The 22,830-nt window shown below is 37.7% G+C and overlaps 1 protein-coding gene across 2 annotated transcripts; it reads right to left on the reverse strand.

Moving 5' to 3' along the window:
• Positions 1-12: 12 nt before the first annotated feature.
• On the reverse strand, positions 13-22,830 carry PLAT (plasminogen activator, tissue type). 2 transcript variants are annotated; one of them, XM_074209021.1, is made up of 13 exons: positions 22,718-22,830; positions 21,261-21,303; positions 19,788-19,925; positions 18,579-18,689; positions 17,210-17,384; positions 17,000-17,091; positions 14,464-14,641; positions 13,492-13,577; positions 10,428-10,626; positions 6,701-6,837; positions 6,309-6,455; positions 4,806-4,972; positions 13-962 (listed from the first exon to the last, which is right to left on the reverse strand). In XM_074209021.1, the coding sequence occupies exons 1-13, from the start codon at positions 22,775-22,777 to the stop codon at positions 804-806; spliced, it is 1,692 nt and encodes a 563-aa protein (XP_074065122.1). In that variant the 5' UTR covers positions 22,778-22,830; the 3' UTR covers positions 13-803. The 2 variants fall into 2 exon arrangements, with proteins under 2 accessions (XP_074065122.1, XP_074065123.1); XM_074209022.1 differs by lacking the exon at positions 19,788-19,925.

Below are 22,830 nucleotides of genomic sequence, written 5' to 3' on the forward strand. Positions count from 1 at the left end.
ATTATGAAAAATATATCTTTTTATTATATTGAAGAAATATGGTACAGAATTATATCAATAATGAATACAAGCAAAAATATGGATTGATAGCTATAAATATGGTGAAGAGATCAGTCACTAAAATGAAACAACTTCAGCCCAACTAAAAAAAGCAGATTAAAAAGTATTAACACATGAAAAGATTTACCTTGTCCCCAGAAGCCAGGGATGTCATATAGCAGTTGTCAAACGGGGAAAAGAAACCATAGCAACATTGGAATTTTTTTGAAGGGCTTTTCATGAGAAAACCAAAACCCTGTACTGGCCAACCAGTTGGTCACTGTTTCCTTAAGTCCCAGTGGGGCATTCCCTGGATCCCCTAGAACACTGTCTTAATAATATACTTCCCCCCCTTTTTTGGTCTTTCCTTATTTCTCACTATGGTGACTTTTTTATCTTTGTGATCCCATTTTTCTAACCTCATGCGTTTTCTTCTCCCCATCTTCCAGTCAGCTTGTCTGTCAGTCTGTCCCTAGGTGGTGGTATTTCCCCAGGGTGATTGCAATTCATCTTTCTGTGTCTCCTTCTGACAGAGTGCAAATTAAAACCAAAATTGAACTCCTGATAACTTCCAAAGTGGAAAAGTACCTTAGAAAATATATGCTCACTCCTACTTCTTCCTCTCCAATTTTCACTGTATGACAGCTAATGGAGAAATCTGATTTTCAAAAAATAACTGCATTTTAATTTCTTCAGTGCTTCTTCTGAGAGGGAAGTAGGTGGGAGACCATTAAATGATGTAGACATTTGCATTTTTAAATTGGTCACAGTTTCCTCTTGTCCTCGATCCACTTGAGGTAATTGATAACCTTGGTGTAGACCCCTGGTACTTCTTTCTCTCCACATCCTATTCCCCAGCTGATGATCCCAATCAGATGCATGCGGTCATTCTTCATACACACAAGAGGACCTCCAGAGTCACCCTGCAATGGGAAGATAAATTAATCATCCATCTTTGTCACACAGATAGTTCTGCCATCATGTTTGGAGATTTCAAGAAGTATTGTTAATTTTGAATACTTCTTAATTTAATAATAATAAATAATAATAATAATGTCCTTCAATCTTGTAAAAGACTCTGACATCAAGGAAGTGGTCATGGCAGATATGTAATCTGGATTAAAGTAAGGATTAAAGGGGAGGGGTAAGAATAGAAGAGACCTCCTGAAGAAGGCAGAAGCTAAATTGGGTCTTGAAGGAAGCCAAAAGAAAGGGATGAAGAGGAAAGACCTTCCAGACATGAAGCACAGTCAGAGAAAAAATCACAGATGCAAGAGACATAGTGTCATACATAGAAAGTAGTAAAGCATAAGAACTTTGGAAAGGTAGGAAGGAGTCATGGTGTGGGTTTGGCTCCAGAAGTTGGGAGCAGAGAGTTCTCTGATCACCCCCATTAAGAAATAATTGCAAGATTTCTACTCTGAAAACCTTTCAAAAAAAAAGAAAAAAATTCCTATTTCCAGTGTGACCTTGGACATAGCATCTAACTACATTAAAGTCTTCATTTCCTCATCTATAGAAGGAAGTAGTTATATTAGATGGCCTAATTGCTTTATGTGCTAATAAGTAGTGTAATTGGGATTTAAACCCAGGTATTTTGTCTCCCAAGTTCAGGCAAGCCATCAAGGTAAAATGGGAAGAACTCTAGATCTGAAGTCAAGGGAATTTTTTTTAAACTAATTCTCTGTGTGTGACTATATTCCAGGCCTGGTAGTACCAAGCAGTTTATAAATATTATCTCATCTGATCCTCACAACAACCCTAGTGCTATTATTATTTTCATTTTACAGTTGAGGAAATGAAGGCAATAAAAGGTTAAGAGACTTGCCCAGGGTCACATAGCTAGTAAGCATTGACATCCAATTTGAACTTGGGTCTTCTGACTCTAGACTCAGTGTTCTATCCATCCAACTGTTTAGCTGTCTCTAATTGCTGGGGCAATTAAAATTACCTCCCCCAGTCTCAATTTCCTCATCTATAAAATAAGGCTGTTGTACTAGAAATCTCATATGTCCTTTCCCATTCTGATTCTAATGATCCTTAGAAAGACCTCAAAGATCACTTGGTCTAACTCCCTCAGTCAATAACAGAACTGGAATTCAGTCCCCAGGACTCTGAATACAAATCCAGAGTGTTCTTTCCATATAGAGCCAGCTGACAATGCTGAATCATCAGTTTGTGCCCAGCACCATGTTACTAGAGAATGGAAGTCCTCTGCCACAGATGAATGCCAGCCCACATAACTCCTGGACAATTTGTCTTTTAGGAGTTTCAGTTGGTTGATTGTGCCCTTTTGCTGCTGTTGTTCCAAAATGAATTATTTCTCTAGGACATAAAATCTATATCCTTAGTCCCAGCTTCCTAACTTCCTTGAGGTTCTTTGAAAAGCTTTGTATCTCTGACAATTGGCACAGTACTCTAAATATTGTTGGTACTTTCAGAGTAGAAATCTTGCAACTATTTCTTAAGTAATGGGGGTGATCAGAGAACTATCTGCTACCAACTTCTGGAGCCAAACCTGCACTGTGGCTCCTTCCTACTTTCCCAAAATTCTTATGCTTTACTTCTTTCCATGTACTGTATGATTCAGATAGTATTTTCCTTGCACATGAAAGATACTACATCTCCTGCATCTAATGATTTTTCTCCATCTGACCATAATGTCTGGAATAAGACTTCTTCCTCATCCCTTTCTTTTGACTTCCTTGGCTTCGAGTTGGTGCTAATCAATGATAAGCACTTATGAAGTGCCTAGTGTGCCAATTTTTGTCTCTTTTTAAATTTATTTTTCCAATTTTTTATGGAGATAATTTTCAACATGCATTTTTTAGTTTTTAGTCTTTATAAAAATGAAATATTCCTTATTATTCTATTAAGTAAAATAACATGTAAGAAACTGCAAGGCGGTAGTAGATAGAGTGCTGAGTCTGGAGCCAAGAAGCCCTGAGTTCAAATGTCACTTGATATATTTATTAGCTGTGTGATTCTAGGCAGGTCTGTCTGCCTCAGATTCCTCCCCTTTTAATAACAGCACCTTCTTCTCAGGGCAGTTGTGCAGATAAAACAAGATAACATTTGTAAAGTATTCTAGGCCTTTAATAAATGCTTGTTCCCTTTTCCTTAATAAATACGGATTCCAGTAACATGACAGTGCAAAGGATAGAGTGTGGGACTTACAGCGTAAGACCCAATTTGGAATCTGGCCTCAGACACTTAATAGACAACCATTTAAACTATTTATGCCTTATTTTTTTCATTTATGAAATGATCATGATAATAGCAGCTTTGACTATTGTGATGAAGATCAAATGAAATCATATTTATAATGTGCTGGCAAGCTTTAAAGTGCTATATAAGTATTATTATTATTATTTTAATAAGTTTTTATTGATGTCTTCTGTTATACCTGGTATTCCTTCATTCACTATAATTGTTAAGCACTTGAAGGTTTATAAAGCAGTTTATAATGTTATCTTATTTAATCCTCACAACATACCTATTAATTCCATTTTCCAGGGAGAATCTAAGGCCAAAAGAATGCCTAGGTCACACAGTAAATGCTGCAGGCAGGATTTGAACTCAAGGTTTCCTGACTCCAGGTGCAACATTAATCTACTATACCATCTAGCTATTCCTAGGTGAATATGGTTTAGTATTTTTTAGGTGGGGGACCATTAGTTGAGAAAGTTCAAAATAGGTTTCCATAAGAACTAGCACTTGAACTGAGCTTAGAAGATGACAAAGGAAAGGCTTCCATGTATAAAAGTTTTTATTCTCTTTCCTTTCACTGATTTCAATCATTTTAGTCATATTCGATTCTACATGACCCCATTTAGAGTTTTCTTGGCAAAGGTTCTGTAGTAGTTTGCTGTTTCCTTTTCTAGTTCATTTTAGAGATTAAAAAAACTGAGGCAAACAGTGACTTGGCCAGGGTCATACAGCTAGGAAGTGTCTGAATTCAGATTTGAACTCAGGTCTTTTTGCCTCCAGGCCTAGTATTGTTTCCACTTTGCACTACATCACTGCCTAAAGCTCCTGCTCCTTTTCAAAGGAGCTACTCATTTCCCAGCAACTTGTAGAAATCAGGAATCTCTCATATAACTTCCAGCATATTAGAGCTAGAAGAAACCTCTCATTTTACAGATACAGATTTGAGGCCCAGAGAGAGGAAATGACAAATAATAGTTATAACCTTAGCTAACATTTTTATAGTGCTTACTCTAGTCAAAGCCCTATGCTAAGCACTTTACACTATGATCTCACAACTAAGTAAATAGAAGGACCAGTAACTAAACCAGGTGGACACTGGACCTTCAGCCAAGGTTCTCTTCCCAAGTTCAGCCCTCTTTCCATTGGATCACATTGCCCCTGTTTGTATTTCATTTTTTCTTTGCATCATTGAATTCACTAAATGGATTTGAAGGGAATCCAGCACAAGGTGGGGTTTCCTTTCCAGAAACTAAGGAAATTTCTTATAATTTATTTAGTTTAGGACTCTTTGATATTTTTCTACCACTAGTCTCAAGGGCTTTCACCTATCTCCCTGAGGTTTACATTGACTTCTTGAGACTGAATGCATTTATTTCATTCTAACTGTCGTTTTCCTGGTTTAAATTATCTTTTCCTATACTGTAGTCTACTGCACTGTACTGTACTATACTATATTACACTACACTACACTACACTACACTACACTACACTACACTACACTACACTACACTACACTATACTATAGTAATCTGAGTGAGGGAGAAAAACCTATTTACCTGGCAGGCATCATGTAGGTTTACTTCCATTCCCCCAGTTCTTGTGTCCCCAGCACAGAACATGTTCTCTGTGACTGTTTTATTAAACAGATGACGTGATGTGCAGCGGGAGGCTGGGAACAGACGTACATGGGCTTCCTTGAGTCTTTCAGAGTAGTAAGGAGAAGCTGCAAGAGAGAGAGAAATGGCTTCATAGTTTCTGGTATAACCTTGGTTCCTTCCTACAGAAAAGAAATGGGATTATTTCTCAAACCTTACCATCTGCAGAGTGCTAGACATCTCACATAATTACTCTTTTTATTGTGAACTTAATTATCAATATAAACATTTCAATATATGAGGAAAAGCAAAAAGGAAGATGCTAAGTACATTGCTGTTGATCAGACATATCTGATTCTTCACGACTCTGTGTTTCATATTATGCCAATACTGTCCATGGGACAATACCATCCAGAGAAAGAACTATGGAGTCTGAATGTAGACTGTTTTTACCTTTTAAATTTTTTTATGTTTTATGTTTTTTCCTTTTTTCTGATTCTTCTTTCACAACATGACTAATATGGAAATATGTTTAAGATAGTTATACATGTATAACCTATATCAGGTTACTTGTTGTCAAGAGGAGGGAGAAAAATATGGAACTCAAATTCCTACAAAAAATCATAAATGTTGAAAATTATCTTTGCATATAGTTGGGAAAAAATAATTAATTAAAAAAAATACTGTCCTTGGGGCTTTCATGGCAAAGACACTGGAATGTTGCCATTTTCTTCTCCAAGGGATTAACACAAACAGAGGCTAAGTGACTTGCCCAGGGTCACATAACTATTGAGTGTCTGAGGCTAGATTTGAACTCAGAACTTCCTCACTTCAGGTCCAGTGTTTTTTCCCACTGTGCCACTTAGTTACCTCTTATCAATATGTCTAGTTTGAGTTTTAAAAGTGAATGTTAAATTTATCAAAGTTGTAACAAAATTGGCCTGTTTGTTTTCTCTTTCTGTGTATTTCTAAAAAGTGTTTTATTCATGCTTTTTCTTTTAGTATCTGTAGCCTACTCACTGACTCACTGACTTCTCCCCTGACCCCAGGCCCAATAGAAGCCTGCCTTTTAACACATTAGACAATAAAATATATCAGCAAGTTCACTATTTCTGAAATTATATATCTCATCTTAAACCTCCAGTCCATCCCTTCTCTGCCAAGAGGTGAGAAGTATGCTAAAAATTACTCTTCAAAAAGCACTTTCATAGTCATTCTCTCTTCTGATCTGCAATATTGCTCTGAGGTAGGTAAGCACAGTGTCATTGGACAAAGAGAGGTACAAGTAAAGAAACAGATTTGATAACTTGCTGAAAGTCCCAGGGAGGGAGGGAGTGGGCAGTGACTAGACTCCCAATCTCCTGACTCTTTGTCTTCTGGGTTCACTATACTACTGCATCTCACAGTGGTCTACAGAATCATTATGGTTAGAAACTCCCTATGACCAGTGGGCATCATACTTACTCTCTGAGTGTTTGCCATAGCCAGACAGCTCACATTCTGTCCAGTCAGGGATTTGCAATCCTGCATCAGGAAGGCAGACAGTGCGGACTGAGTTGGTTTCCTGGGCACACTGTAGTGAGTCAGATTTAGATCTCAGCTGCAAGAGAGCTGAGAAGAGAAACAAGGTGGAATATGCTTAAGTACTATGTATAAATTCTCTCTGTCTCTCTTCCCCTCTCCCCACCTCTCTCTCTCTCTCTCTCTCTCTCTCTCTCTCTCTCTCTCTCTCTCTCTCTCTCTCTCTCTCTCTCTCTTCCATTTTCAGAAAACAAGGACCTAGAAAGGGTGGGCACACATATGTTGAAAAGACTTAGATTTTAGAGGGAGGAAATTTTAGGGAATGTCCATCTTACCAATATCATTGTCAAAAGTCTCTGGAACAAATTTTTCATGGATAATGTATTTTTGTACTTCAAACTCTTGTTCATTTTCTTCTTTCTTCTCCCGGTAGGTCCTGCCTAGAATTACCCTAAGTTCATGGGCTTTCAAACTGTTGGGAAAAAAAAAAGATCTTAATACTAAATCCTAGATGACTATTGTCACAAAAAATTCTTAGGTGACCATATGAACAGGAAAGATTGGAAATCCAATTAAAAAATATTAAATGCCTACTATATATACTGGGGCAGCTAGGTTTTGTGGTGGATAGAGTGCAGGACCTGAAGTCAGAAAGACTCATCTTGAATTCAAATCTAGCCTCTGAAATGTACTAATTGTGTGATCCAGACAAATGACTTAACCCAGTTTGCCCCAGTTTCCTCATCTGTAAAATGAACTGAAGAAGGAAATGGAAAACTACTTCAGTATCTTTTCCAAGATAACCCCCCAAAATGAGGTTAAATGACTGAACAACAAAAACAACACTATGTAATCTTGGTGCTAGAGTTACAAAGTTAAAATGAAAGTCATTGCCCTCAAGCCTCTTACACTCTATTAGAGGGATGCAACCTAAATGCAAATATGTAGATGTGAAGTATATTCAAAGATACAAGGTAATACAGAATAATATCAAGAGGGAAAGATAAAGCAATTTCATAACTGGAGCAAACAGAAAAAAACTCATGTAGGAGGTTTTATCTAAGCTGCCCATTGAAATAAAATAGGGGGGTTTTATGAGATTGAGATGAGGAGAGTTTATATTTCAGACATGAGGGATTATTTGAGCCAAGACAAGAAGGCAAAAGGAAATAAATGTTGTAATTATTTTTTTGCAAACTTCTTCTTTTACAACATGACTAATATGGAAACAAGCTTTATGTGATCATACATATATAACCTATATCAAATTGCTTAACATCTTGGGGGGGGGAAGGAGGGCAGGGAGAGAGAGAGAGAGAAAATTTTGAAGACAAAATATTATTTTAAAAAATGAATGCAGGGCAGCTAGGTGGTACAGTGGATAGAGCACCGGCCCTGGAGTCAGGAAGACCTAAGTTCAAATTCGGCCTCAGACACTTAATAATTACCTGGCTGTGTGGCTTTGGGCAAGTCACTTAACCCCATTGCACTTAACCCCCATTTGAAAAACAAAAACAAAACAAACAAAAATAAATAAATGCTAAAAATTGACTTTACATGCAATTGGAAAAAATAAAATACTATTTAAATTATAAATGGCAAATATTTAGAAAAATAAATGAAAATATTTTTAAAAAGTAAAGAAATATTTATTGACTTGACATGGAATCTTGTATACAAAGATCAAATAAGGTCAGTTTGAAACAGAAAATATGCAAAGGGGAACAAAAGGAAATAAGACTGAAAAGGTAGGTGAGAGTCAAATTGATTGCACGGGGATTTAAATGCTAGATTGAAATTGTTTGTATTTTATCCAATGGGCAATTAGGAACTATTGAAGATTTTTTTTAAAATAGGGAATACCATTTTATTTTGTTTTGTTGAAGGGATACTGGATTTAGGAATGACTGAAGGCAGAGGGACCAACTAGAAGACTAATTAATGTTACCGCAGGGCTGAAGTAGGATAGAGTCTATGGGAGTAGAAATATGGGGACAGTAGTGAGAGTTGTGGAGGGACGATTGACTAGTTTTAGAGTATGTTTTGAATATAAGGGTTGATGAAGAGAAGAATCAGAAGGCTCCAAAGTTGTGAACCTTGGTAACTAGAAAGATAGCGGTACCATCATCAGAAACAGAGAAATTTGGAGAGAAGGATTTGTGAAAGAAAATGAGTTGCTTTGGCCATGCTGAGGTTGATATGCCTGTGAAACATTTAAGAGGAGATGTCTGATAGGCAGATGAAGTAGGCAGTTGATGATATATGTGACTAGAATTCAGAAAGAACTTAAGTTTTATATACCACTGAGAAGGAACAAGAAGATCCCATGGTAGCCTAAGATCTTAAATGTTCAACTCTTCAGGTGAATTTTGGCAAAACCTTCAGAAGCTTTCTTGAAGAATTGATCCCCTTAGAGAACATTAGACCTCTGGTGTTACTTGCTTTATTCCTTAACACAATAGTGTGAATCCTTTCTTGGCTCAAAAGATTAAGTATGTCATCACCAGTTTGTAATGCAATGAGCATGTCCCATGATGTGGAAATAGTCCAATGGGAAGGGGAAAAAAAAACTTATAACTCAGTCTGCCTAACCCCATGCTATTTTTATTTTTTGCATTTGGTCTTAAATTCTGTGATGGAGTTAGGGAAGAAGAGTCAATATACAGCAACCCAAAAGATATATCCTTTGAACTTTTTATTTAAATTTTGAAAAAAAAATTATTGATTGATGTCTTTTGTTTTACACACCAATCATTCACTGCAGCTATCTATACCTCTGTACACACCACACCACACACACACACACACACACACACACAGAAACCTTTTTAATAACAACAATTTAAAAATATTAAGCAGAAATGACCAACATGATAACATTCTGTACCTAAGAATATGACTCCTCTAAGAAGAGGAAAGTGTGTAATCCACCTAATCTCCAGAACCAAGATTGGTCATTGCAAAACTCATTATTTAGTGACTGCTTAGGGTTATTTGTATTTTTAATTGTTTTTAGAAATAGTGTATTTGAACAGTTCAGTTTCCTCACCTATAAAATGGGATTTTATATTAGTTTCTAAAGTTCCCTCTAGCTCTCAATCCTATGTTTTGTATGAACCATTCTCTCATCTCTGAATTCTAATCTATTATTGAAAACCATGTGAAGAGAAAGGGTCTCAAAAACAATAAAAAATTATAATTAATAAAAATTGAAGTAATGGAAGTATACTCCCAAGTTCCTGTATGATTTAAATTAATTTCCTATTATCACTCAACTCTCTTTTATTTTTTTCCTATTACCTTTAGAAAAGAATCTAGGGGACAAAAAGTTATTTTGTTGATGTGAATAAACCAGTTGGACTGTCACCAAGGGATAATGAGAAATTGTTCAATGTCTTACATTGCAAGCAGTTTCAAGAGATTTGAGCCCAAGTTTTGGAGACTTCATTCTTCAACTCTGCAACTTCCCCCACCCCCACTACTATTCAAGATTGTTTAATGATTCCCAAGATTATACAGCTGACACTGATTACTAAGGTGACTGTAAATTTCCCAATCTCCTGAAATCAGTCATAATAATACGGAACAGTTCCAAACTAGGAAATGGAATAAACTATCCAGCTCTGTTCTCCTAAGACTGGTCCAGAACTAGACATCTTCATGCACTGAAGATAGTTGAGCTGTAGAAAAACATAATGGCACAATTGATGGAGAGGTGGCCTTAAAGTCGAGAAGACCTGGGTTCATGTCCACTTATGACACATACTGGTAATGTGTCTGGGAAGTCACCTAACTTCTCAATATGCCTAGACAATTTCCTAAGACTATAATTTATGGAATAGTTTTTCCATCTGAAGTGGAAGAAGGAGTTTCCTCCTCCGGAATTCCCTACACATTAATGAAATCATAGGTCTAGTCCAAAAAAAAAGAAAATTAAGAATGGCTACAGATAAATTGCCATTCCCTTAGATGAATATTCCCCTGGCTATCAGATGTCCTTAAAAGTTTCCTCTGGTTTCATCATCCAGAGAAGAATAATTTGTAAGTTTTCCTTATTCTTACCTCTCCTGAAAGCAGTGGGCTGCAGAGAGAACCCAGCAGGAATCAATCAGTATTCCTCCACACAGAAAACGTGTTGTCCCAGGGGTTCGCCGGTTCATGGCCAAGATGGCAGCCTGCCAAGGATGAGAGGTGATGTCAGTGAAGAGGCCTCCTTTAATTCGGAACTGGCTTTCTTTATACTGCCGTTTGCCACAATTAGCTAGGAAAAAAGCACAATACAAAGAAAAAGAAGGTCAGACCTTGCAAAGGACTACAAGAGTTCTTGGGAACTCATTTAAGTTCCCAATTTTTGTATTCTGAGCTCTAGCAAAATAGTTTCAATATGCTTACAAAATGATGAAAACGTCTACAGGAAATGTTATTCATCTAGCAAACAATGCTTTCTCTTCTCTCTCTTCTCATTTCCTATATCTTCTCTCCCTTCCTCTCTACTCTTTCTTCTCTTCTCTTCTTTTCTCCTTTCCTCTCCTCTCCAAATTCTACCTATCTTTCATGACCCAATTTGAATACCACCACTTCTGTAAACTGCATCAGGTCACAGCAATCTCTTCCCTGCCCTCAAGGAACTTATATCCTACTGGAAGAGAGAAGAGATAAACTGTGATTGCAAATAAGAAAATATGGCATATACAAAATAATACAAAGTAATTGGGAGGCACTAAGAACTGGAGTAAATTAGGAAAGCTCTCTCAAATGAGGTGGTACTTGAGCCAAGGCTTGAGGGGAACTAGGAAACTGAACGAGAATGGCTCCAGCCTACCTTTCCATGCTTCTTTGTACCCTATTCTCCTTCATGGACACTGCCTTCTAGACAAACTGGTACGCTTGCTATTCCCTAATACTCATCTCCTACCTCCACTCTCCTCTCTCTATCTCATAGAATTCCTAGCTTTCATTAGAGATCACCTAATCTCCTCAGTTATCAGTAGTGTATTTTCACCAGAAATGACTTGCATTGCATTCTGTTTTTGTTTTTATTTCTCTCTCTGTCTCAGACTGCTTGATTGTCCATCTCTGTCTCTCTCTGTTTCTGTTTCTCTCTCTCTCTCTATATATATATACACACACACACACACACACACACACACACACACACACACATATATATGTATGTATGTATTTAATTTTCTATGTACATTGTTTCTCCCAATAGAGCACAAGTTCCTTGAGGGCAGGGACCATTTCATTTCTGTTTTTGTGTCCCCAGTACATATGATTGGTCCTATCATATAGTTAGGTCTTATGTTAGGTCTTAGGTTCTTGAAAGAATGAGTAAAGACCATTCTGGACATGAGAGACAGCTTTTAAGATTTGTAGAGGCAGAAGATGGAATTTTCTGTTGGGAAACTCACAAATAAGTCAATCTGACTGAACCACAGAACAACAAAGAACAATCTGGAAAGGTTACGGTATTTTTCTTCTTTGTTCTGCTTTTACCCACCTACTCTTGCTGAATTAGATCTGTACAAGCTGAAGAAGATGATAAAAACTGAGAGATTTTTGAGAAGAATGGGAACGAAGGGTTCAGAGATAGAGTATTTATGGGGGGGGAGTTAAAGCCATTTGAAACCTTTCCTGAGACTGTCATAAGGAGATTACTGACACCTCCTACCCACCCTACTCAATGTACAGTGGAAACCTTTGTTTATTCCCATTAATTGTCAGGTTAAGAAATAAAGATCCCATAAAAGTCTCATTTCTCAAAATTTCTCAAATTTGTATAAATAAGAGTCATTACCTAATTGATAAAATAACCAAAAGATAAGAAGTTTTCTGCTAATCAAATCAATCCATAGTTATATGAAAAAATGCTCCAATTCACTACTGATTGGAGAAATGAAAATTAGAACAATTCTAAGGTACTACCTCATACCTATTAGGTTGGCTAACAAGACAGAAAAGGAAAATGACAAATGTTGGAGGGGGATATAGGGGAAATGAGCCATTAATATACTGTTGGTTTTTTTAGGGGTTTTTTTTTTAGGTTTTTGCAAGGCAAATGGGGTTAAGTGGCTTACCCAAGGCCATACAGCTAGGTAATTATTAAGTGTCTGAGACAAGATTTGAACTCAGGTACTCCTGACTCTGGGGCTGGTGCTCGGCATTGCCCCCTAGCCATCCCATTAATGTACTGTTGATGAAGTTGTGAACTGATTCAACCATTCTTTAGAGCAATTTGGAATTATTCCCTAGGGGGTTAAACAACCATGCATAACCTTTGACCTAACAATGACACTACTAGGTCTATATCTCAAAAGAGATAAAAAACAAAAAGGGAAAGGACTCCATTGTCCAAAATATTTATAACAGATTTTTTCTGGTGGCAAAGAATTAAAAATTGAAGAGTTGCCCATCAATTGGGGAATGGTTGAACAAATTATGATATGTGATTATGATAGAATATTATTCTGCTATAAGAAATAATGTACAAGATGCTCTCAGAAAAACTTGGAAGGACTTACACATAATGATACAAAGTGAAACATACTGTTTACAAAGTAACAGCAATAGTGTAAGCTCTGTTGTGAATAATAGCTATTCTCAACAATACAATGATCTAGGGCAACTCAAAAGGATTTATGATGAAAAATGCTATCCATTCCCAGAGAAAGATCTGATGGAGACTGATACAGATTGAAACATATTTTTTAAAATTTTTCTTTATTTTTTCTTGAGGGTTTTTTTTTTGGGGGGGGAAGGTATTTTTCTTCCACAACATGACTATTATGGAAATTTGCCTGATTACATGATTTACCTATATCAAATTCCTTGCCTTCTCGATGAGGAAATGGTGGAGGGAGGAAGAGAGATAATTTAGAATTTAAACTACTAAAAATTCATCTTAAAAATTGTTTTTACAAGTAACTAGGGAAAAATAAAATACTAAATTAAAAAAAAAGAAATAGGAAAAAAAAGGAACAAATATGACAGAATGATTTTGAACTTCTCCAAGTTCCTGACCCACCAGAGGAGTGGCTGCTACAATCACAAACCAACTAGAAAGGAAGAGAAAGAGAGAGCTAGAGGAAGTAACAAAAGAAAATGCCAAAAAGATGCCTCTTACAGCATTTGGGCACATCGCAGTATTTCCATGTCAGTTGGCCACCCTCCAGAACATGGCACCAGGGTTTGGCGTCATTGTCAGGATTCCTGTAAGCAAGAAGTTAGATTATTTTACCTACCCAGATTTTCTCAATTAGTAAATCACAGGATTTATAAAATTTCAGTTTTAAAAAGGACCTTGTGACTTTTATATGCTGTCAAACTCAAATAGAAATGGATCCCTGTGAATCCAGTGGATAGAGCACTGGAGATGGATTCAGGAAGATCTGAGTTCATGTCCTACCTCAGATGCTTACTAACTCAGAGATCCTAAGATAGGCTCTTAACTTTGCTCTGCCTCAGTATCCCCATCTGTAAAATGAGGATAATAGCAGCACCTACCTCCCAGGGCTATTGGGAGGATAAAATGAGTAAATATTTGTATAAGTTCTTTGCAAGATTTAAATAGCTATTATTCTTGGAAAGGATTTAGGGGGGAAAAGGAATCTGGGTAAAATACATCATAGGCCAATTCAGTAGCTGGGTATCAAGACCCCGGGCTCTACATCAATTCTTTCAATATCTATGTGAATTCAAGATAAGTCCTTGACCTTTCTGTGCCTGAGGTTTTTCCCTGGTCAGTTAAATGAGAGTAGAAATCTATTAGTGGGGCTGTTATATGATATAATGTATAGAACACTAGCCCTAGACTCAGGAGGAACTGAGTTCAAATATGACCTCAGACACTTGATACTTACTACTTGTGTGACTTGAAGCAAGTCACTTAACCCCATTGACTCGGAATCACCACCACCCCACCCCCAAAAAGAAATCTATTTCCACAGGAAATTTGTGAGGATATATAAGCTATATGAAAATTCTTGAAAGTCTGACAGACAAGACCACAAAAAAATCTATTAATATTTAACTTGAAACATCAACTATTGCCCCTATTCTCTCTCCTGCCATAAAAGTCATACAAATACAAACCTACCGGCAAAAATTATGATTGCCCAGACCCAAGTTATGTGCATTCTTCCTCCATGCTGTGAAAATTCTTTTGTCTTTCACATGTAAGGAACTCCACCTGAGGCAGGATGTGCCCAATTCAGTTTTGCTCCAAGTACCCCGGTAGTAGAAGCCCTTTCCAGAATAGCAGTCTTCAAAGGTATCTAGAAAGAAGAAGAAAAAGGAGGAAGGAGGAGGAGAAGAGAAGGAAGAAGAAGAAGAAGAAGAAGAAGAAGAAGAAGAAGAAGAAGAAAAAGAAAGAAAGAAAGAAAGAAAGAAAGAAAGAAGAAAGGGAGGAAGAAGAAAGAAGGAGGAGGAGGAAGGAAGGAGGAAAAGGAAGAAGAAGAAAGGAGGAGGAGGAGAAAAGGAAGAAAGAAAAGAAGGAAGGAGGAGGGGGAAGAAGGTGAAGCAAAAAAATAATTAAAAATCAAATTAATAGTAAGTCCTTTTGGTAAGGTTTGGAACTTGGTAAGGCGAGATAAGAGGCCCAAATTTTCCTTTTCAGGAGGATATGAAACTTTATCCTTTCATTTTTGTTCTCTCAAGTCCCAGGAGAAACTACTTCCTTTTCTCTCTAATTGAAATAAATGGCATTATCATTTTGGTGCTAGAAGGAACCTTATCAATCACATTTTCAAACCTCTCCACTTTGTAACTTGGGAGACTGATTTAGAGGGCAGGCAAAGCCAAGACTCAGTTTATGAGGCATTAGTGATACTTAAAAGTGAGGAGTGTTAAGATAAAATGTAATGATTTGTTTCTCCTTGAGTTTCCTCCTCCTCCTCCTCCTCCTCCTCCTCCTCCTCCTCTTCCTCCTTCCTCCCTTTCTTCTTCTTCTTCTTCTTCTTCTTCTTCTTTTGAGTTCCTACTGTTATATACACTACTTGATTCTAGAAAAGTTTTGTAGTGATAAAATGTGCTTCTGTTTACCTAAACTTGCTTCTCTTTCTGACTTTGCTATTTCTTCATCATTATCTTAGTCATCTAGGCCTAAAGTCTTATGTAAAAATTCTTTCCTCTTCTTTACCCTCCCTCATCCCAATCAATTCTCCCTCAACATTATCTTTTATAATACTTTTTCCCTTTCTCTCCACTCACATCATTTCTACATTAATACAAGCACTCCTCTTTTGCCTGGAAGATTTTATTGTTTGTTGTTCAGTTGTTTCAGTCATATTTGACTCTGACCCCATTTGTGTGGACAAGATACTGGAGTGGTTTGCCATTTCCTTCTCCAGTTCATTTTATACATAAGGAAACTGAAGCAAATGGGGTAAGTGATTTGCCCAGTTTTAAGTTTCTGAAACTGGTTTTGAATTCAGGAAGATGAGTCTTCTTGACTTCAGGTCTGTACTCTAACCACTGCACCATTTAGCCATCTAGATACTTGTATCAGCTTCCTAAATAACCTAATAAGTTTCTGCTTAAAAAACTTCAATGGTTGTCATCACCCAATACATACCAAATACAAATTCTTTAATCTGGGATTCAAGGCCCTCCAAAGACTGGACTCAGTCTTTGTTTGTTTGTTTGTTTGTTTGTGTGTTTGTTTGCAAGGCAAATGGGGTTAAGTGGCTTGCCCAAGGTCACACAACTAGGTAATTATTAAGTATCTGAGGCTGGATTTGAACTGAAGTCCTCCTGAATCCAGGCCTGAATCCACTGCACCATTAAGCTACCCCCAGACTCAGTTTTATTTCAAACTACTTTCCTTCACACAACCATCATTCTGCCATTCACTGCTCTCCATTCTCCTGATTTCTTCCTCTCTTTGTGCTTATACATATACTCTCCTTATGTTGTGAATAATATAGAGTTCATTGCTGACTACTGAAATTCTTCTCTTCCTCTAAGGCCCAACATAGAAGTCATCAATTATATGAAGTTTTCCCTAGAAGTGATTCCTTAAAAAAAGCAAACCAAACCCCACCCTTTTACATACTTACCACCATTTCCCATACTACTTCCAGAGTCATGATTCACCCATACAATGCAGCAATACATGATTCACCCTTATTATTCAATGCAGATGGCAATCTTTTCCACCTACCTTAATAAAAGATCTCCTTAATTCTCTATGGTTAAAAAATGTTTTTCTAAATCAGCACTTATAAAATACCTTATGGTAAAAAAGCATCTCTGAACTTAATTAGGTTGATCCTTGAACAACAGATATAGTCTATTACTGGCTCATACTCATGGTTCAACTGGACCTGCCAGAATTCATCCTCTGTTAACCTAGACTTTGAGAACCCAGGGTTCCCTGTTACAGAGAAGGCCTTAGTAGAAGATGAGATCAGATGTTTGTGCTAATGCTAAAAAATGTTTGCTGAATAGGTACAAATTATGTAGAAAGCCTGTTCTTTCCCTTTTCCACTGAAACAAATCAGAAAGCATCCTGTTCCCCTTTTTATTCTTCTCGGAAGCAATGGTTGTCAGCCTGTCCTCCCAAATGCTTTACTGCACAACCTGATGCTTTCTCTTATCTACATAAAGACCAATGGGAATATTCAGTCACTTACTCTTTGAGCAGGATGATATACTACAGTACTCCCAGATATAATATCCATTCTTGAAGATGTAACACCAGGGCTTGGTATCTTTGTCTGGGTTCCTAAATGGCAGAGGGTAGAGGGAGGATTAGAAATTATCTCCAACATTACAAAGGTTTTGCCTTCTGTGAGGATCCTTCCCTGAGAAAACTCCCCAGAGTCAAAATAAATCTCCCTTACCTACAGTAGTTATGGTTCCCAAGTCCTAGCTTGAGGGCATCCGACCTGTGTCCATTGTACTGTTTGGAACGCAATTCACTCTTGTTCCAGTTTACACACTCAGCCCCACTTTCACTGGTACTCCATGTCCCCCTGTAGGTGAGGCCCAAGTCTTCATAGCATATTTCATCAGTATCTGATTATAAAGAGTAATAGAATAAAATAATGCATAAAATAATCTGATTTTTGTAATCATTTTTTTTAGGTTTTTGCAAGGCAAATGGGGTTAAGTAGCTTGCCCAAGGCCACACAGCTAGGTAATTAATAAGTGTCTGAGACCGGATTTGAACCCAGGTACTACAGACTCCAAGGCCAGTGCTTTATCTACTACACCAACTAGCCGCCCCCTTTTGTAATCATTTTAAAAGCATTTTGCTGCATATCTTTTTAAGTGGGAAAAAATCCTTGATTATATTTCTATTTTTTTCCCTCCTTCCATTCCCTCTTCACTCCCCAGAACAGTACATATTTGATTACATTTTCAACTGGAAAGAACCTTGGAGATCATTGAGTTTAGCAGCCTCATTCTACAGATTAGGAAATGAAATACCTGAGGGAATTTAAATGGCATGTCCAAGTTCATTAAAATATTAAGCACATAAATCAGCAGTTGAACCCAGGTCTTCCAGTTTCAAATCAATGCTTTTCTATCTCCCAACCCAACTACTTGAATACATAAGAATAATGGTCAAAGAAAACAGAAACCTAGAGAGTTTAAATGGTTAATGGCAGAGATGTGAGTGAACTTCCAGGCACCATAGACCAAACTTCTGTCTGGGGGAGAAAGGAACTGACAGATCTGGCCCTAAAGAAAAAGTCCTCAAAAGGAATAAGGGACAAATCCCAAGCTGTGACCCCCAAGGGAAAGTAAACTAGTCATAGTTATTATCCCCAAGGGCAGTCAAATGTAGTAGAGCTGGGGATCAGAAAGACCTGAGTTCAAATTTGACCTCAACACTTACTAGTTATGTGTCCTTGGGCAAGTCACTTAACCCTGTCACCTCAGTTTCCTCACCTATAAAATGAACTTAAGAACAAAATGGAAAACCACTCTAGTATCTGCCAAGAAAACCCCAAATGGGATCATGAAGTCAAACGACCAAAAAACTACTGAACACTATTGATAGCCAGCTATATCCTCCCCTCCTTTCTCTCTTCTATTTGCATTATATGTTGGTCCTAGAAACAGAATTCCTTCTCCTAGGTTCCACAGCTTGTTACTCCTAAAAGCCTTAATAATTACCCTCTTTGATTCCCTGTCTGGCCCTTTTCTTGTTCCCACATTGCCTTCTGTGGAGCTAGGTTTTAGTCCACTCCCTCCACCTCTTACCTATTTCACATTGTTTTCCAGTAAAACCTCTGGGACACTGGCAGATAAAATCTGAGGAATACAAGGCCTGCTTGCAAGTACCACCATTGAAGCACCTTGGTTCACTGCAACCTATTAAATGCAAAGAAAAATGAAGTTAATTTTCAAAGCAAACCTGATTGGTAAAAAAGAGGAATAGTGTCTAACCAAAGACAACTTCTTTCCTTCTAAATTTCATTTTCTGACCATCATCCTTTTTCCTCTTTCTTGGCCCCTCTACATTTTTACAATCACTTCAGGTCCAATCATTCTTGGTTGTGTTAGCAATAGATCTTCTATCAGGGTTCAGTTATTCCTTTTGTTACTAATACTTCAACGAGCATTTATTAAGCACGTATTGTATGTAGAGCCCTGTAGTTGGTACTGGATTTGATGCAAAGTTTAGCTTAAGATATAGATCCTTAGGGCAGCTAGGTGGCGCAGTAGATAGAGCACCGTCCCTAGAGTCAGGAGAACCTGAGTTCATATCTGTCCTCAAGACACTGAATAATTGCCTGACTGTGTGACCTTGGCAAGTCACTTAACCCCATTGCCTTGCGAAAAAAAAAAAAAAATATATATATATATATATATATATATATATATATATATATATATATATATATATATATATATAGACCCTTGCACTTGTGCACCATATGAGCTGGGATATCAGGATCAGCTACTTGGAGGAAATAGCATTTTGCCTGGCCCTTAAAGGATAGAAAAATGTTTCGATAGGCTGAGATGAAGAGAGGCACTGGGAAGAAGACTCAGTTTTCCCAACACCTGTCTCTCTCTCTCTCTCTCTCTCTCTCTCTCTCTCTCTCTCTCTCTCTCTCACACACACACACACACACACACACACACACACACACACTCTCTCTCTCTCTCTCTCTCTCTCTCTCTCTCTCTCTCTCTCACTTTCTCCCCTCCCCTCTGCCCTCTCCCCTCCCCTCTCCTCTTCCCTTCCCCTTCTCTCTTCTCCCCTCCCCCCTCCCCCCTCCCCCTCCTCTCCTCTCTCTATCTCTGACTCTTTCTCTCTGTCTCTGTTTCTCTTTCTTTCTGACTCTGTCTGTCTTTATCTTTCTCTCAAAAGGGCTGTGACCTTCCAAGGTCAGAATTCCAGTGTTTGAAACTGAGTATTTGGAATTTTAAGGGCAAGTCCCAATACCCAATAACAGTGCTTACTTTGGACAGGTACGCTGTGACACCGGGTGTAGCCACTATCACACCTACAAAATTCTACCCGGTTATTTCTGAGCCCAGGACGAAGCCAAGTTTGCTTTTGCTGATAAATCATCTGGGTTTTTTCGTCTTTGCAGGTAACTATAACAAGAAGCAAGACAACTCTCTTTATGTTTTATGCATTACTGAGTCCCCTTCATTCCACAAAGAGAAATCTCACAGTTTTAGCCCAATGCCCCTACAAGTAATAATAATGTTTGCCTTTATATAGTACTTTAAAATTTGCAAAGCACTTTTAATGTATTATATCGATTAACAACTCTGTGATATAGTTACTAAAATAGGTATTATCCCATTTTACAAATGAGGAAAACTATAAAGTTCCCTTCCAAATGGCAACTTTTTTAACTTTAGTGAGTAAAACAGGCGACAGGCAAAGGTAATAGATAAATTTTACAAATAAAAAAAAAAAAACAACTGATGCACAAAGGGTTTAAACAACCTCTCAGCCAAAAAAGCAATTCTTGGTGGAGCTGGGATGATTGCCTAGGAAAGAATATTGGACTAGAAGTCAGAAGTTCTGGATCAAAAATGAAGTTACAGTTTTGGCACCAGTGAGCTGGTTGGGCTTGGGCAAATCTCTTCCATTCTCTGGGTTCCTTATCTGTGATGATAATGATGATGATGATGATGATGTTTGTCCAAGAGGATCATCATATCAGGGAGGTGAAGCCATGACAAAGCACATGAGTTGGATTTGAGTGAGGAGGTTGCTGGGTTAAGTCACCAGTCTCACATTCTCCTCCAGAGTCATCTGAATCCAGTGGCCAGATATGGATCAGGATGACTGGAGATGGCCTTGTATGTGAGGCAATAAGGATTAATTAAGTTACTTGCCCAAGGTCACATAGCTAGTAAGTGTCAAATATCTGAACTGGGATTTCAACTCAGATCCTCTTGACTCCAGAGCACCCACTAGCTAACTGTGGAAGTAAAAGACATTTAGATGATCTGTAATCCCTAATCTATTTTAATATTTATGATTCCATGACTATCTTGCTCTTTGAGAACAGGAACTGTGCCTTGGACTTCTTTGTATCACCTTTGATGGCTAGTACAAATCCTTGTCCTTAGCAGATGTTCAATAAATATTTGTTGAATAAATGAAGCAACGGACTACCTGGTATATAGTAGTTGATATATGCTTGTTAAACAATCAGTGTTTAAACAATCAGTGTTTAACATCTTTAATAGCATGTAGATAAATTGAAAAAATTTGCATACACATATAACTATACATATCTATCTCAAAGGAATTGCTCACCTTGCAAAACATAACTTTTGCAAAGCTTGTACAAACAGGTAATAGGGTACATTAAGAACATCCTTACCTACCTCTCCTCCCCCCATCCCTCCAGTTTAATTGACTTATTATATAGTAAGTACAGACCCTCTGCTTTCTCAAACCTCACTCACCTGAGTGGGATCTAGCTCCTCGTTTGAAACGGTTGTAAGGGTCCTACAAAAAAATCAGGAGAGAGAAGAGAGTTGTATGTATTCTGACCATGTCAGGAAATAACTATTTAGTATGCACCACAACCTTTCCAGTGGGTGGCTCCTGTTCTCTCTCTTCAAGGTAATTTCTCCTTAATTATTGGGAATTCTGTCCCACTTCTTACCCCTATTTAGATCCTGCCCATCATTCCAGGTCCCAGTATAGTCCACTTTCACCAGGAAGCCTTCCCTGATCACTTCACTCAATAAGGGTGCCACCTTTCTATGGATTCTTGTGTTGCTTATTGCCTAACTCCCTCTTTCATTTGGTATTTACACATCTTGCATTTATGGGTATCTTTTCCAAACTAGTCTATACCCCATCTCTTCAGCTAGACTATGATTTCCTTTAAGCAAGGAATTGAATCTTATACTTCTGTATCACCCCAAACATCTGGGCTTTGTATTATAGACTCTCAACAAACACTTGATTCATGAGGTAGGAACACTGGAACTATAGTTAGCAGACATGGTTACTTTTCTTGTCATTGGGCAAATTTTTCAGGGTCTTAAGTTTCCTTTTCTGCTAAATGAGGTGATTGAAACAGATATCTCTAAGATTCCTTTCAACCTGTAAGCTATAAAATCATAGGAAGTATGATTTTAGGAAGTCATCTGTATTATGAGGACAAATTTTCAACTCATAATGAAAGTGCCCACTTTGTTCTGTTCCATAGGAATTGTTCCAGGTAAAGTTCTGAGTGTCTTTTTATAGGAATGAGCTTACCACGATTCTTGGAGATGAGTATCAGGTTAGATATTCCATCTGAACTAACTCTTTTCACCTCCTGATCTTCCACAATTCTATAACTGTTTCTCATTTGATAAACCTTAGAAAAAGATCCCTATGATATCGTTTGGCTTAGGTAAAGGTAAGCAACCAGTGTAAGTTATCTTTGTAGGATGAGTCCTATTGGAGGAGGTCTGTTGACTCCAATGTTCTCCCATAAAGGGACTGGCAACCATCTGGTCCAACTCATAACCAAAAAGAAATCCCTAGCACAATACCCCAAGTAAGTCAGAGCATGTGACATCCTTCCAAAGGAAGCCCAGCCTGCCTCTCACTACCTCTATCACCTTGGGAAAAAACAGAGAGAAGGACTATATTATTACCACCATGAGTCATTCAAACCTAGATCTACAATCATAACCTTTAGAATAACCTTTTTGCTTCCTTTTAGATAAAGAAACCCCAAACTTCTGAATATTGGGTTATTCCTGACATCAAGTTACCTTTTTGCAACTCCAGATTCTATCTTCTGGAACCTACGAGAACATTCCTGTTCCCTCTTCTACCTGATAATCCCTTAAACACACCTTGTTCTTTACACTGACCTTTATATGACAATTTGTGTAATGTAAGTGAACAGGTTTCTTACCTGACTGGAGAGAAAGACTACTCCATACAGCAACAAAAAACCAAAGAATATGCCTGTCATTTTCACTCTTCCTTTCTTTGATTTCCTTCAAATCCTTAAAGCAGAGAAAGGGA

This window comes from Macrotis lagotis, chromosome 1 (genome assembly GCF_037893015.1).
Source record: "Macrotis lagotis isolate mMagLag1 chromosome 1, bilby.v1.9.chrom.fasta, whole genome shotgun sequence".
In the NCBI taxonomy this organism is placed as follows: domain Eukaryota; kingdom Metazoa; phylum Chordata; class Mammalia; order Peramelemorphia; family Peramelidae; genus Macrotis; species Macrotis lagotis.